Here is a 17,235-nt window from a genome sequence, read left to right on the forward strand (position 1 = left end):
ACATTACTTTTTTGAACTTGAAATCTCTATCTCAGACTTGAACATAGGGGGAAATTCCTTTTTCTTCTACATTTCTCTTCTATAGTAACTATAGGATGAGCACTGGGGCAAAACGTGATCAACCAAGCCTGCATGTGTTATTCCTACATTTGGCTGCATGTGCTGTAGATACAGGGGCTTCTCTGTTATCAGACAGAAAGACTTCTATTTCATGAGGTTTTATTTGTGGTCTGGCAGAAGATCAGCCCTTGTATCCAGAGCACATGAGGCCATCTGTTGGAGTCATCTATGCAGATCTCTGTTGCTCTGTTACCTTCAGCTTTACGTATAATAGACTAGGAGCTTACTGTTTATGGTTCCCATGGCTGTAACAGACATACACATGTGGATGAAATAAACAATGAGGACCTGTATGTAGCTAGTTTTCCTCCTCAGTGTCTTAAAGGAGAACTATGAGGCGAGTGAAAATCACTCAGCCTCATAGTTCAAGCCGACGTGTGACAATTAAACTGTCACACGTCGGCTCAATAGATCGGGAAGTGAGCGAACACATACTGTCGCTCACTCACTTCTCGATCCTGTCCCTGCAGAGAGCCGTGACTGTCACTCGCGGCTCTCTGCAGGGATCCTCCCCTGTCCGATCCTCCAGCGCTGACTGGCGGAACAGACAGGGGAGGGGGCGGACACAGCTGGCTCTGCCTTTAGATAGGCAGAGCCAGCTGTCACTCACGCAGCTGGGTGGATCCAGACAGTATTGTCGGGATCCGTCCCGGCTGCGGCGTCTCAGCTGCAGCTCGCGTTATACTGAGCATTAGGTAACGGGAGGACGCTAGTTTATGTCCTCCCGTTACCCTTAGGAGAACTATGGGGAAAAGCCCTGACCCCATAGTTCTCCTTTAAGCTGGGTATACACTCACTGGTAGATTTCCGTACAAACGTTCATACGAAAAATCTAATCAGTACATTCGATCATGCCATCAGAGACTTGACGGATGTCATTCAAAATTTTGTTTCGTTTTACTGTACATTCTGGAAATGAATGGAGTTCCCTAATGAAAACCACAAACCACATTCATTACTCGTGCCCGGCTTCCTGATTGGCTCTATGTTCTCTTGCGACATTGCTGGTCAGAGGAAAACCCTGACTGTGTATACCCAGCTTAAAGCAGAACTCCAGGCCGTGATGCTCGGGAGACAAATGCCGAACGGGCCGGTGTGCGCACGCGCACACTGCCCGTTCGGCATTGTGGTCTTTGCATGCCTGCCCCTATGGGGGGCGGGCTCACTCAGTATAATAGGAAACTGGCATTAAGTTAACAGTCTTGCGATGGTTGTAAAGTGTATGGCCACCTTAACACGCACATGTGCATTAAGGAGTAAGTTCACTTTCCCCAAGTAATTTGGGAAAATGGAATTAGCACCTGAAATCTGGCCTCTCTCCCCTCCGCTATACTTACTTTTTGGCGAACGGTCCTTCCCCAGTGCCGGCATAGGTGTGCTATCTGTACCCCATACTGGTGTCCAGTGCAGCCCTGCACTATGGATTTTGAAATTCGCTTTGCAAGTTGCGAGCACTCAATAGTCAGCGCAGTCAGGTGACAACACTGACCAATGAGAAGCGCTTCTTAGCAACATTAAATACGGATTTGGTTAAAATTATTTTTTGCATCACGACAAGTATATTGTTATAAGGCATAAGCAGATTGGCTCCCACTTGAGGCCCTGGACAAGTAGTTTTTTTGTTGTTGTAAATCTCCACACCCCTGATCATTTCTTGTAGCATGCCTGTAGTTGCTGACCATCTCTTGTAGCATGTTTGAAGCCTTTGATCATCTCTTATCGTATGCCTATACACTTTTACCATCTCTTGTAGTGTGTCTTCAGTCTCTGACAGCTTTCTGTAGCATTACATTTGCTGAATATTAATGTGTAGCCCTTTGGTGATGTCACAGGGCACACTTAGGGCTCAATGGGGGGGAATTTATCAAAACCAGAGCAGACAAAATCTGGAGCAGTTGCCTATGGCAACCTATCAGCTTCTCTATTCAGTTTGATCAGGTAAGATTTGAAAATGAAAGGTAGAGGCTGATTGGTTGCCATGAGCAACTTCTACATATTTTGTCTGCTCCAGTTTTGATAAATTCCCTTCATTGTGTTTCCTGTAGCTTGTCTGTAGTGATTGACTAACATTTGTAGCAGGCCCGGAATCTTTGATCATCACTTGTAGCATGCCTGTAGTCTCTGAACATCTCTTATAGCAAGCCTGTAGTCTTTGACAATCTCCTGTGGCAATCCTGTAGTCTTTGACCCTCTCCTGTGGCAATCCTGTAGTCTTTGACCATCTCCTGTGGCAATCCTGTAGTCTTTGACCATCTCTAGTAGATGGAGTGTAGTCTTTGACCATCTCTAGTGGCATGACTGTAGTCTCTGATCATCTCTTGCATGTTTGCAGTCTCTGAGAGCTTTCAGTAGCATTACATTCGTTAACAGGGCTATTTACAAAAGGGTGAAGAGTTTGGAGAAGGCATTAGAAGTGAACAATCTAGGACAACATACAGTATCTGAACTGGAAAGTGATCTGAATTGGAGGATTTTTCCAGTTCTGCTATGTTGTCCTAGATTGATCACTTCTCCAGCCTTCTCCAAACTCTTCACCCTTTTGTAAATAAATGTAAATGTTTTTTGCCACCCTTTGGTGATGTCAGAGGCTATGCTTGGTGCCCCCCACATCATGTAAAGTAGGGTATACATGGGTAGATTTTTGCACAAACGTGGGAACGTTCTATACTGGCATCAGAAACTTGCCGATTGTCATAAGAAATGTTGTTTGATTTTTGTTTTTTATTTAACATTCTATTTTGGAATGAATGGTGTTTCTGAACGAACACCACATTCACTGTTAGAAATTCGTTCGATTGAGAAACATTTTCCAACATGCTCCTTCGAAAATATTCTTGCAACATTGTTGTTTTCGACTGTCGATTTCACCATACTAAGTGATAGATATTCGAACGAACGTTCCGAAAATGACTTCTTTAGAAGGAAATTCTAACCGTGTATACCCGACTTAAGTTGACCACTACTGCGTTAGACCCAAAAGATGGACATGCCAGAGAAAAAAGAGGGAAATGAAGAATAGTCAGGTGCTATGAAATACCCCAGTTTCAGTATGTTGGATTGAGATTATGAAGTGTGGTGTCAGTTTTACCCATCCATGTACATTCAGCACAATGTGTATTACAGAATAAGACTACTTCTACTATATCACAGACATGGCCAGCTGGGCCTAGCACTGTTCTAGTATGTGAGGCAGACATTCATCTGGATAGTATCAGTGAGAGCACAGCAAGGACACGGCCAGGTCCCCCTCCCCCTGCATATTCTTTTCCTTTCATAGCCCCTTCCTTTTTCCATCATGTTTTTCTTCTCACTTCCAATATTGCTGTAACATCCAATCCATTGTACCCCCCTCCACTCGCTTCCTATTTTTAAAGCTCTTCAAGCAGTTTGTACAACCTAGTCTAAACACAAGACCCAGGTTACGTTCAGGCCTTAGACAAATAAACTATATTATAGTGTATCTGTAGTAGTGTGCAGCAAGCAATGAGTTAACCCTGCACTCATGCATTGCCAAATGTTCCTGCCCTGGCTTTTTTTTCTCTGCCCCTCCCTCCATTCGCTTTTTCGGACCATTTTCCAAATTCTTTGGCCGCTGGATTTACATAAACAAGTCTATTTTTAGGTCCAAGGTCTCGCTCTGATTAGACTGGCTCCCTATTTTCCCACCAACTTACCAGCAAAGGATTGTGGGAATCAGAAGGGGACAGGCACGGCCATATTTGTTATTAGAACATCTTTTACAGGAATTTGTGTTTTAACCGTTTTATTTACTTTGATGGTGTTTTCGGTAACCTCTCAATGAAGCCTTCTGTGTGTGTGTGTGTGTGAGGCCAATTATTGGCCGGATTTGTGGGAGGAGCCCCACACATTTAACCCCCCCCCCATACAGGTACATATCAGTGGGGCTCTTACTACAAATATATAAATATATGAATTAATATTGTTTTAAAGGAAACCTGTCACAAAAGAAAAATGTAGGCCGCCATGGCTGACCTCTTTTGAAAAGTTGCTAGCCGCCTGGTTGTCATACTGATGTATTGGTTACCTTAACACAAGTTACATGTGTTAGAGCTTTGGTTCTCACCCTGTATAACCTCAGGACCCACATTTGTCCTTGGTCATTAAGTCGCGACCCAAGTTGCACCACACTGGAATGCACAACATTGTGGTAACGAACCCTGGGGGCTAGAGGTGTGTTTGGGGTGCCATTCAAATGAATGGCAATGCAACGCACCTCCTGCAGCAGAACGAACAGTAGGTGTGATTGTGTGGTAGTTTGCGATTAAAACACTGACAGACACACAACCACAGACACAATCTCACACACTCATAGACATTCTCACACACACATTGTGAATGAAAACAAAAAATTGTAGGGGTTCAGTGTGGGCTGCTATGCTGTAACGGAGCTCCATCCATACGTGCATTGCTTGTACCTTGCACTTCCCCTAGATGTGCCGGCAGCCAGAATGTGATGTCACTCCGGTCATGCGAGAGAGATGTAAGTAATGCAGGTATGGATGGCACTCCCTCGTGGCCATACCCACAGCCCTCCTTACCCCACCTCAAGCTGACACTCGGCACCAGGCAGCATATTTTGAATGGCTGCTCAGCACAAGAACTGACAGTGCTGTGTTCACCTAGTGCAGTGGAAGGCATGCGGTGAACATGGGGTCGCAACCCACGATCCACCAGTTGTGAACCATGGCGTTAGAGAATGGTGATGCCAACGTTTTGAATGGCACCTCAATGAACTAAAGCCAGCACCAGAACCAATGTACTGTATATTGTATGGCCAGATTAATGTGACATGCTGTGTCTGTGTTCAAGTACATCATGGTGACTGCCTGCAGAGCTTGTAATAGGCTGCCTCAGTCAGACCTTTTAGCTATGAGGAGAAGGTGTTTCCAGGTACAGGAAAAAAATGTAGGTCAGTATTTAGAAAAAGCAGCACACCGCAATGTACGCTAATGCATTACTGCGTATTGTGGCATGCTCCAAAGCAGGCCCATTGCCTTAGTGTGTTAGTGTGCCATTGAAAATGAATGACACTGCAACGCAATCAAGTGTAGATGGTGTGTCAGTGTGCATTGCGGTTACCTCAACGCATGGTTCTAAATAGGCCCTTCATTTTCCTCTTTTCTACTTGTGATATTTGAATGTAGGAGACAAAAGTAAAGGGCACATATGAGGCCTCCTTCACAGGGGCGCAGAGGTCCGTACGGCATAAAAGAGGTGTCTGTTTATGTGGCCAGGAGATACCCGGGGATCACAGGTACAGCCTCCTGTACAAATCAAGGACAGGATTTGCCTGTGAAAAAAAGTCATTCATTATTCAACCACAAAGGAAAAACAACCAACACGTTTCAGGGGCAATAACACTCCCCCTTTAACACGGCTTGACACAATAATGTGGGGACTTAACTGAAACCAAAAGGAATCTCTTATTTGGTCTAGTACAAAATGTGATCAGCAACAGCTGTAGACTCTTTGGACTTTTTCACCATTTCGGTCTGATGCCCAATCAGTATATGTTTACACTCTGAGCTTCTTCTCTTGGGTACACGTCGAGGGAGACCTGTTAGGCCAGGGCTGGGCAAACTTCATCCCTCCAGCTGTGGTAAAACTACAAATCTCATGATGCATCTGTCTCTGAGCGTCATGCCTGTGGCTGTGACAATCTTGCAATGCCTCATGGGATTTGTAGTTCCACAACAGCTGGCGGGCCCCCTGTGTTAGGCAGTTGAAGCCGTCTTACCAGAACCAGTGATCTCTGGAGATCTTCGGGAGCTTTCATGAGATCCCTGTGCCTCTTAAATATTTGGATCTTGATTGTCTGTATGCAGGTAGATGCAGATCCGAGCATGTACTGTACATCAGCACAGGTACGGATGTACGCCCCTGGACCTAGACAGTCCCTGTCCAGGGCTGTGTAGCCATGCTTGCATGCATGTCCATGCTAGGATGTGTGCAATGCCTCGCAGTGTGCCAATGATTGTTACAGGTTGCACATGGATACCTGTCACTTCCATAAACCTCCAGCATGCTATACAGGTCTTTGCGTCTGTGTGAGGCCTAATACTAATGTACACTTAAATGAGCCCATGTCAGTCATCTTCCTCCCTATCATTGTACATGCTCTGTTTCTCCAGTTCACACCCTTTGTCCTTTTCTGTGATATTCATACCCTCTAATCTGTCATTCTACACATATCTCATTCACGCCTCTATTTTTACCTATGCCTCTCCTCTGCACACTCTTCTGAGTCAGCACCATTAATACACGGATCATTCTATCCTTCCCAGTGATTCAGTCTCCCCCTATCGCCTCCTCCTCATCACACTAAGGTCTGCATTACCGCCCCATCTCCTGTGCCCTTCATCTGACTGTCTGAGTGCAGGCATTGGCACAGGCCCACAGCTCTTGTGGTTTCCCTCCCTTCCTTCAGGTGGTTAAAATAAACCCCAGCGCACTGGCGCGTCCCAGCATTTCTTCCTGCCAGGCTTGCATCATTCCTGGAGCCGCTAGGCAAAGATTTCCCATGGCAGAGACTATAGCAGGCTATGGGGACTGCCAGAGGCACAGTTCTGTAATGTGCTGTTAGATCATGGCTACAACTTGTCTGGTTCTCTTTCCCACTAATTCTGTTTTTTTTGCCAGAGCCAAAAACTTTTATGATCTCTTTATTCTCTCAGGAAATCTTTAGTTAATTATATGCATATAAATGTAATCAGCTTGAAGCGGAACTTCACAGCAAAATACCACTTTACATCATTGTATTCCTCGTTTTAAAGGCATATTCCACTTTTGGCAATAAATAAATGCATCCATATTGTTAAAAAAAAACAATTAGCATTAATTAATTTTTTGCCTTCGAGTCTGCAAAGCATCGCAACCGCGATCAGTGGATCATGGGTGCAGTTCACAGGTTCCTGAGGCTAATCCTACTGCCCCCAGGTGTGTAAAGAGACAAAAATCAGCCCATCCTGCAAGTGGTTCAGTCCTGTTTCAAAAAATAATTTTAGGTAAATATTAAAATATTAGTTTAAAAAGAATCCTCACTGAAAACACACACAATTGGTATTTAAAGGTAAAGTCCACCTTTTGGGGAAAAAGAATAATAAATGCAAACTTCATAAAAGAAAAAAAATGAGCATTTAATATTTTTTTCCATTGGAGCCAGTAAAGCATTGCAACCGTGATCGGGGGATAATGGGTGCTGTGCTCTGGCTTCGGAAGCTTCTTTCTCTCGTCCGTGTCCGTACTGAGGTACATTCAGTAACATGGACGGAAGGAAGAATGAATGGACTACAAGTGCAGTGACATCACTGTACTGGTATTCCATTGAGAACTGCCGTGGTGGCTGATGTGAAATTGTAGTTTATTTTCTTCTCCCCGCCCACAGAGCTGCGTCATCCATTCACAGACCCTTTGACTGGATCTGTGAATGGATGACGCAGCTGTGTGGGTGGGGAGAAGAACCTTGCAATTTGGGGGCGGGGGGTTGCCATGTGACCGTGTTTCATGTTACACCTTAAATATGCATGTAACATGAAACATGGTCAGAAAGGTAAACTTAGTCTTTAACCACTTCAGGACCGCCATATGTATATCCCTACGTCATCCTGAAGTGGTTCTACCAAGATCATGTCTCCTGCTGCAGCAGGCGGAGCTCGTTCTTTACAGATGATCGGGGTGGATCACTTGTAGAAACCTGCATGAGTGGTCTAGTAGACCCCTGATGTCTCTATAAAGAGAACCTGTCACCTCCAAACACTATGAACTGGTCTTTATTCAACCTTACATGTTATGTATCACATAGGGGCTTATTAGCCTCTGTGTGATAGCAATAAAGTTAATAATTTAAAAAAAAAGTAATTTTCTGCCCAAAAACTCTGATTGTAGTACGTGTGTGCACAAATTACAAAATTGTTCTGGTATTAAGGGGGTTAAAGAAGCCAGAAGGCGCATTGCTTGTTCACAGACTGAGTTTTTTTTTTTTAAATGACACCGACTGTGTAATTGGGAAGAGAAGACTTTTTTGTTTAAGCCAGATGACTTGGTATAAATTGTTAAACTGAACCTCAGCTAGGGTGCCAGAATCAACATTTTCTTCTGCCTGTGTAGCCTATGTGACCTGCACGCTCCCACCTCATTTCTACTCACTCCTACACAAACAATGTATACGCCCTGGTGTGTATTTGTGATATTACTTTAATGGGCATGTCAAAATAGGAATCTACCTGAGTGCCTTATACTAATGTGCATCTGATACTCAGATCTGAGCCTGCTGATGATGTGCACCTAATGCTGCTCTCTGTGATGGGAGGGCAATTAAGCTGCACTGCTCCTGAATTCAGAGCAGAGTAGCCACTATCATGTAGGTTGTGTCTGCTTGTAGGGGGGGACACAGCTATCAGCATTGTCACTGCTAATTTACAAGCCTATAGCCTGTCAATCAGCACCTGGCCACACCTAGTCCTGCTCACCGCTTCCTAGATTAACAGCACTGTCTCTGTTACTGAAACCTCCCACTGTAAACTGCAGTGTCTGGGAGGGGGAGCGTGTGAAACATATATGAAGATGGATTTGGCTCAGTCAGGGAATGTAAAGGAAGTTTTTTGTTTGGTTATGAGGTTTGTGCATCATATAGTAACTGGATTTGGGTCCTGTTTAGACTGTTTGTATCCAATGGATTTGTGGACTGTTTAGAGGTAGGCAAAGTTCATCCCTTTCAGCTGTTGTGGAACTACAAGACCCATGAGGCATAGCAAAACTATAACAGCATGACTCCCAGAGACAGATGCATTATGGTATTTGTAGTTCCACCACAGGTCCAGGGCCAGAGTTTTCCCACCCTTGATTTAGACTGTCATACAGGAGCCTTTAGATGTAATTTAAAGGAGAACTATGGGGTCAGGGCTTTTCCCCATAGTTCTCCTTAGGGTAACGGGAGGACACAAACTAGCGTCCTCCCGTCACCCAAGGCTCAGTATACCACGAGCTACAGCTCGCGGTATACTGAGACGCCGGAGCGGATCCCGACATCCCTGCTTCAAAGGGATTAAGTGGTCCACTCACACCGGGCATGTGAGCTCACTGCATGGAGTAGAAGATAGAGCAGCAAATATATATTACATTATCACCTTTCAGTTCCAGCAGTGTAGCAGATGTAAGTTTGTATCACAGAAGAATCAGAGACGTGAACAATCACTAAAGGAACCCTGCTTTATTCTGATTCTGTGTAATGATAGTACTAATTCAATGAATGGCTTTCTTTCTCCTGCCCTATTTTATTTTTTACCTAAACGTTTACTGTGCATGTAGACCAAGCCTGGCAGCAAAGTTTCTGTTTAACAAGGTTGAACGCCTGTTAAATTCTATGGAATAGAAATGGCAGCCATGAGCTTGTTTTTACATTTTAGTGCTCTGCCCTGTGTAGTAAAAGGGATCTGGGAGGCTGTAAAGCTTCCTGATCAGTTCTATAGCTGGCAGAAAATATATAGATTTGATAAAGAAATCAATCTAGAGATCTATCTAGATGAGAATCATCAGTAGTACAAATATCATGCAAAATAAAAGATTCATACCTTATTGATATAATGGTCCTTTCATTACACACAAATACAAGCATGAAAATATATATGAATATTGGTGCCTGCCCGAAAAGAAGAGGCCAACGCGCCGCAGCAAAAAGAAAGAAGCAGAGCTTCATTGTGGACAGGTAACTGCTCTCTTGCAGTATGGTACCTGCACATTTTATTAAAGATAAATAAGGAAACCCAATGAGGGCATTCCAAATTGATGCAGCTATTTTCCCATGGTGGGGATTAAACTCAAGACACCAGTACTGCAAGATGAAGTTGAAACAACCAAGGCCCCTATAATACGGTGCTCCAGTGAAAAAATGACAGGTGGACTTGATTAGAAGGCCATTGTAGTCTATGGGCAGTCGGATGTGAACAGACTTGTGTCCATTTACATCTGATTACTCCTGCGTTCGTCTCGGTCTGAAAAAAACAGAACAATTCCATTTTGGCGTACCTGATCGTGATGGATCAGAGACAATTGGATGTATATGGACGCATGTCCACTTAGGGTCCATTCACACTGAAATGTGTGCTTTGGACGTGACTCAACGCATGTGCATTCACTTGCATTAGCATGGTACATTTACATGCCAATAACAAGATACGGTATATATGGGGTTGGTTGAGCCTTGCACATTGATGTCCATTGCGTTGTGTTTATGTGCGTTAAACATGTGTTGCGTTACGTTGCGCTACCAAAATCATAAGGGTCGCCCTAACACATACATTATGGCTGCATTCCATATCAATTAAGAGTTACAAGGTTATTTGATGAAGCAGCTCAATTCGGAGTGCAAAGCACAGCAACTGCATTATGCACATGTTTGTGTACACGGCACTGTATTTATTAGGAGTAAGCTCGATTCCAGGCAGCAGAAAAACATTACCCTATTAGTGCTGCAACAGCAACCCCCCCCCCGCCCCCCGCATTGCATGAATGGTGCTGCATGTTGCTGATGTGCGTGTAATGCAGCAGTGTTAATGGGCCCTCAGTAAAACAGGAGGTTGCTATAAATAATATTTGGAGCTGTTGGTTTAAAGTAATTTTATTCTGGCTGGTAACTACTTCCCATGCCTCAATAAGGTCTAAAGATTTATGGTGTGAGAGAGGAGAGCAGTAGTGTAGGTGGTCTAAAAGACCGTTACATGATATCATATTCCCTGTAACAAATGTGGTCTTCCTTTCTTGGCTTTTTCAGGCAGTTACATGTCTCTGAAGAAAAACACAGTTTGATAACTCCAAGCAACAAGGTTATGTGCAAGGACGATCAGGATGCCATTGTTAAAGGTATGTTCCACTTGAACTCCCTAAACTGCAATCTAAATGTACAGGGTACTTGACATAGACAGAGGATAACATTCTTTTTCTGTACTATACAAGAGTGTGTATAATCATTACATGGAAACCTTCATTAAAGCCCAAATCCAGGCAAAACCTGACTTGACAATACAGTGTGACAAAGATGGATGTTCTGTCAGTCTTGTACTGACATCTTTATAGCAAGAAAAGCTTTTCCTGTTAATGTGGTGAAGGGTTAGGGCCTTTGTCAGGATTGTATTGCTGTCTGTGTTCTGGCCATACAACTATAGATTATCTGCAGATTTTCTATTTTGTGATTTTGGGAGTGTGATAATAACGAGGTGTGACAAACCCCAAACTGAGTGGGGGAAGTGGGGAAGTCATGATGAACAATGTGCCACCCTCATTTCTCCAAAATTGGGAAGACAGCAATGGAAATAGTCAGATTTAAATCTTATGTCTATGGTGGAGGCAACGGCTTTAAAAAAGCCACAGAGCAGATTTGAACACCCCTGAAACACTTTTAGCTGAAGATTTAAAGCAGTGCCATCATAAATCCCATGAAAAGATTTGAAATAAAGCACCTTTGACAGGACACAGGCCCGCTAACAGGTATGCAGCAGTTACCCACATAAGCAGGATGTTCCTTGAACCGGAGCCTGTAAATAGCTGTCGTAAAACTCCATTAGGCCAGGAACTTTGAATGCAGCCCTGTCGTAAAACAGTTTAGAAGCAATACACACTGTATATGTCTGGCTTTATACAATCTGAAACTGCACTTTCATACAGGTCAAGTCCTAAGTCTAGTCATATTCAATAGTTTGTAATTTGATGTTGTAATGTAATTAGGGCTGCAACAACTAATCGACATAATCGATTATAATCGATTATTGAAAAAGTTGTCAACTTTTTCAATAATCGATTAATCAGCTTCTGATTATGAGTTATATTCATAAAAAGTAACCTCACTCATTTGTGAGAACATGATAATCAGGTAGACACCACCAACCATGCATCCCAGACTGCTGATCTCCTGCAGTTTCTTTCACTTCCTCTCTACATGTACTCACTTTAGCGTTGGCTGCACATTATTGCTCTGACCAGTCTTCCTGATAGTGACGACAGTGCAACATGCCTGTGCAATGTGTGTCAGCATGGCCATTTGTAGTCTCCACCAGGGAAGGATGTGGCAGGGTGACAGCGCAGGAACGCATTTGGGAGACAGTTGTCACCGAATAACAGAAAGTGCCTGAAAAAGACCTCCATCGCAGGATCACCACTTATTCTTCTAATGAAAGCTGCCAATTTTGATTGTGAAAGGAGAACTATGAGGTGAGTGATTTTCACACGTCAGCTCATAAGATCGGGAAGTGAGCGAACACATACCGTCGCTCGCTCACTTCTCGATCATGTCCCTGCAGAGAGCCGTGACTGTCACTCACGTCTCCCTGCAGGGATTCCCCCTCTCCCCGCTCCGATCCTCCAGCGCTGACTGGCGGAACAGACGGGGGCAGGTACAGCTGGCTCTGCCTCTAGGTAGGCAGAGCCAGCTGTCAGTCACACAGCTGGGTGGATCTCATCTCACAGTAATGTCGGGATCAGTCCTGGCTGCGGCGGTCTCAGTATACCGCAAGCTGTAGCTCGCGATATACTGAGCTTTGGGTCTCGGGAGGACGCTAGTTTATGTCCTCCCATGACCCTTAGGAGAACTATGGGGAAAAACACTTACCCCATAGTTCTCCTTTAACTTTAATGTTAGAGTTTAGATTTAATCTATTTGTGTCCACTGCAAATGGTTACATGATTAAAGGATAGACGACTTGGCAAAATGAAATCGTTTTAACCAACCTCACAGAGTGAAGAAATTGGCTGATATTCAGGTTGCATGTCTTTTCTAGGTGTCCCTATTTTGAGTGAATGAATAATGAGAGATGACATAAATAAACATGTTGTAACCAACCCTAACTTATCTTTTCATTTTCTATTTTGTACCTCAGGCTGGTTGCAACGCGAGGCGAGCGGAGAAGCAAGACGCCCTTGGTCCAGACTGAAGAAATACTGGTTTGTCTTGACTCCAGATTCCTTGGATTGTTACAGTAGCAATGAGAAACCTAACAAACGGGTGGGAAGCCTGGTCCTCACCAGCCTGTGCTCGGTCATGTGGCCATCCAAGCAGACGTACAAGGAGACAGGTGAGGAATAGCCAGCTCAGCACACATCTGTGCAAGTCATCTAGAGTTGTTGGGGCAATACTTAGAAAGTTAGCTGTTTGTAAAAATGAATAAGTAATATATTGGGTTGGTTTATCTTACAGGCAAAGCTCCAAAACTTATGGGTAGTATCAGGGCTTTCCACTAAACCCTGCCCCCACACATTCCTATTGGCCCTTCACTATGTTGGGCTACCTCACTGGCCAATAGGAATGTGCAGGAGGTAGGAAGAAGTGGAAAGCTTCATCCAAATGACCCAAGATTCAGCTGCAAGTGATGGATTATGGAGGCTGTAGGCCCTGTAGGTGTCTGCACTTTATACCTGCAGCATCTTCTTTTTGGAGACAAGGTCTTTTTAACTGTATTATAAAACATAGTAGCCCTTTAGATACATTTATTGACACCAAAAACATATAACTTTGTTGCCTTTCATTTGTCCTTGCTTTAAAATCTGTCATGAAAGAGCCAAGTTAGAGTGAATATTACTTTGTTAACATTTAACCTGTGTGCAGTCTGCATTGGCTGAACACTACAATTCAAAGCGACACATGTCTGCAGAACAGGACTGTGAAGAACAAAGAAGGTGTCTGTTCTACATGTTTGATTTAATATCCTCAGTGCCCGGAGCTACAAATGATGATTTCATTAGGGCATGTGTGTATCAATGGGGAAACAGAGCACAAGCTTGTAAAAGATGGCAACCCTGTTAACATTTAGCTAGGTCCGTCCAGTCTACATACTAAGTGATTCCTGCCTGACATTTGTAAAAGTCTAAAATACATGTCTCTCTGTCTCTATATATAATATATTGGCAAAAGTATTGGGACGCCTGTCTTAACACGCACATGAACTTTAATGGCATCCCAGTCTTACTCTGTAGGGTTCAATATTGAGTTGGCCGACCATTTACAGCTATAACAGCTTCAACTCTTCTGGGAAGGCGTCCACAAGGTTTAGGAGTGTGTCTATGGGAATGTTTGACCATTTGTGAGGTCAGGTACTGATGTTGGACGAGAAGGCCTGGCTCGCACTCTCCGTTGTAATTCATCTCAAAGGTGTTCTATTGAATTGAGGTCAGGACTCTGCAGGCCGGTCAATTTTCTCCACCCCAAACTCACTCATTCATGTCTTTATGGACCTTGCTTTGTGCACTGTTGTGCAGTCATGTATTTGTTCCCAGTCCCTTCCACTTTGTGATAATACCACTAACAGGTGACCGTGGAATATTTAGTAGCAAAAAAATTCACAGAACACCTGCGTCCAATGATTTGGAGGGGTGCCCCAATACTTTGGGCAATATAGTGTATATATTGTAGCATTGATCTGTGCAAACTGCAGACAGACTAAATGTAAACAAAGCAAAAAGAAAAAAACTTTGCTGTTGGTCCATCACACTAAAACACACTGTTTGTCCACAGGCTACTGGAATGTAACAGTATACGGGAGGAAGCACTGCTACCGGCTGTATACAGAGCATCTCAATGAGGCAGTGCATTGGGTGTGTGCCATCCAGAAAGTAATCGACAGCAAAGACCCACTGGAGACACCCACACAACTGCTTATTAAAGACATTGAAGTAAGCAAATTCTGTGATTATCTGTTTTTGCTTGTTTATTATTATTGATGTAATTCTCTTTCTTTTGTTTAAATAAATGGGTTATGGAGCAAATTATATATCAGATTACAAAGGGATAACATCACTAAAGATACTTTTTACTGTTTTGCCTGTTAATTGCTGAGCTCAGGTCCTGTTAGGCTTAAACGGGATATGGTGATCATTGGGGTGCACGCATTGCATTCCATGAAGAGAAGTGGGTCAGTGATGTTGTATGAGTTAGGTCAGATCACATGCAGCCTGTTCATTTTCTGCTTGCTCCTATTATAGCTCACTTCAGCAGCCTTTGCTATTATGCTGTGCTAAAAAGTCTTTAAAAAATTTCTTTTAATTACGCCAGGACTCTTACGAATTCCTTTATCTCCTGTGACCACATATGTTGTCTGATAAAGTCTGAGGCCCCTTTCACACAAGCATTCCGATCAGGTTCGCCTGTGAGTTTTTAAGGTGGACATGATCAGAAGCCCCACGTTAGTCTATGGGCAGCCGGGTCTGAACGGATGTGCGTCCATTTACATTCAGTTACCTTCAAATCTGATCAAGTCCAGAAAAACAGAGATCTGAGTTCCGTTTCGACTGACCTGACCGAGCCAGATTGGAGGTAATCTAATGTAAACAAACACATGTCTATTACATTCAACTCTTCATAGACTGGCATGGGGTCTGGTCATTTCAGTTTTTTCCTCCATTGCAAGATGTATGGAAAAAATTGGACAGATATGGATGTCACAGCAGTGACATCTGTTCTGATCAGCAGGGGATCCGTGCATGGAACGCCTGCAGATCAGAACTGAAGGTGCCCATCTGAAAGGGGCCTAACGTTAAAGCTGAACTCCAGGCAAACAACTATCACAGGTGCAGTTTACCTGTGATGGGAGGGCATCGATGCTGCACTGCTCCTGAATTTAGAGCAGAGTTGCCTCTCTTATGTAGGCTGTGCCTGCTTGCACTACAGTGGGATGAGAAGATGTTGCAGGGCTATCAGTATTGTCACTGCTCATTCACAAGGCTACAGCTTGTCAATCAGCACCTGCCTATTGGTTTCTGGATTGACAGCACTGCCGCTGTTACTGAGATTCTCTCACTGTGAGCTGCAGTGTCAGGAATGGGGGAGCATGTGATGCACAATGAAGGAGGCCTTGGCTCAGTCAGGAAGGCTAAAGGAAGTTTTCTGTTTATAGGAGGCTTGTGCGTCACATAGTAACTGGATTTGGTACTTGTTTAGACATGCAGGAACCTTTACTTGTAAGTGTAACTGCAAGAAGGATTTGTACTTATGTCCATCCAATCCTCATGGATCCGGTACAGCTGTTCCGAGCAGAAGAGGGGACCTGATCTTTCTCTGTTGCCATTTTGCTTTTAATTACAGGTCACCCCTCTACCTTGTGACTGGACAGTGAAAGTAGAAACAGCACACTGATGAGCTAATCTCTCTATCACACTTCTTTCTCCTCCTATCAGCATGCTCACTACACAGTAACACACCTGACTGGCTTATTGTGCTGCTTGTCACTCCCCTTCTATGAACTCTGGTGTGCAGGGACTGCATGAGGCTGACACCAAGTCAAATTTAGGAGGCCATTCGTGTCAACAAAAATCTTCCAATAAGATTAAATGTGCATTTAACATTTTATGCATTCTATTTATCTTGAAAAGCCTCCCTTGTTTGGACGCCCAAAAGCACTGAGATTGCAGCTGGGCATTGTCAGCAGACTGAAGTAACACTTTATAGTATTCCCCTCCACTCCCCCCAACTGTTACATGGAAGATTATGTGAGGAGTTAAAGGGAGGGACAGAGGAGCTGGGCCAGCACAGATAGTAATTAGATACTTTTAGAGGAAGAGAAGGCTGTGACGCATCAGGATGGGAGGGGGGTCTACAAGCAGGGCCGGATTTTTTCTCTCTGCTGCTGCCCCAAGGCAGGGTTGGTATTAATTTTCTTTATCTTATTATCTTTTATTTTTTTATAATTTTTTTATTTTTATCATTTTGTAACTTATTATTTTTCACCACTTTTTTATTTTTTATGGTAATATTATTTATTTCTTATAATTTTTTTATTACATTTTTTTTTCACTTTAATGTTATTTCTATCACACAGGGGCTAACAAGCCCCTGTGTGATAGCATTTGGAGGTGACAGTTTCTCTTTACTGAACCTGTCACTTCCAATACAGGACTTTGAGCACAGTACTTTGCTGTCTCTCCTGTGACAGCTGAGATGGGAAGGCTGTGTGTACAGCGTTCCTCAGTGTTCCCATGGAGCAGAGTGGAGAACGCACGTGCCCCACTCTGCTCTCCGCTCTCTATCCTGAAGAGAGGATCTCCATCTCTGGAATAGGTGGCCGGCGGGGAGAGAGGTAACCGGCGGGGGGAACTGATCTGCAGGCTGCCTACAAG

General features: G+C 43.7%; 1 protein-coding gene across 1 annotated transcript in view; it reads left to right on the top strand.

The window, feature by feature from the left end:
* PLEKHH3 (pleckstrin homology, MyTH4 and FERM domain containing H3) overlaps positions 1 to 17,235 on the top strand; it is an 81,049-nt gene that overhangs the window by 42,482 nt on the left and 21,332 nt on the right. The window contains exons 3-5 of the mRNA XM_018567784.1: positions 10,910 to 10,998; positions 13,008 to 13,202; positions 14,639 to 14,796. Coding sequence (XP_018423286.1) covers positions 10,910 to 10,998; positions 13,008 to 13,202; positions 14,639 to 14,796 — 442 coding nt within the window. The remainder of the gene's footprint in view (positions 1 to 10,909; positions 10,999 to 13,007; positions 13,203 to 14,638; positions 14,797 to 17,235) is intronic.

This window comes from Nanorana parkeri, unplaced genomic scaffold, assembly GCF_000935625.1.
Source record: "Nanorana parkeri isolate BGI_ZX_2015 unplaced genomic scaffold, ASM93562v1 scaffold1092, whole genome shotgun sequence".
Taxonomy (NCBI): Eukaryota; Metazoa; Chordata; class Amphibia; order Anura; family Dicroglossidae; genus Nanorana; species Nanorana parkeri.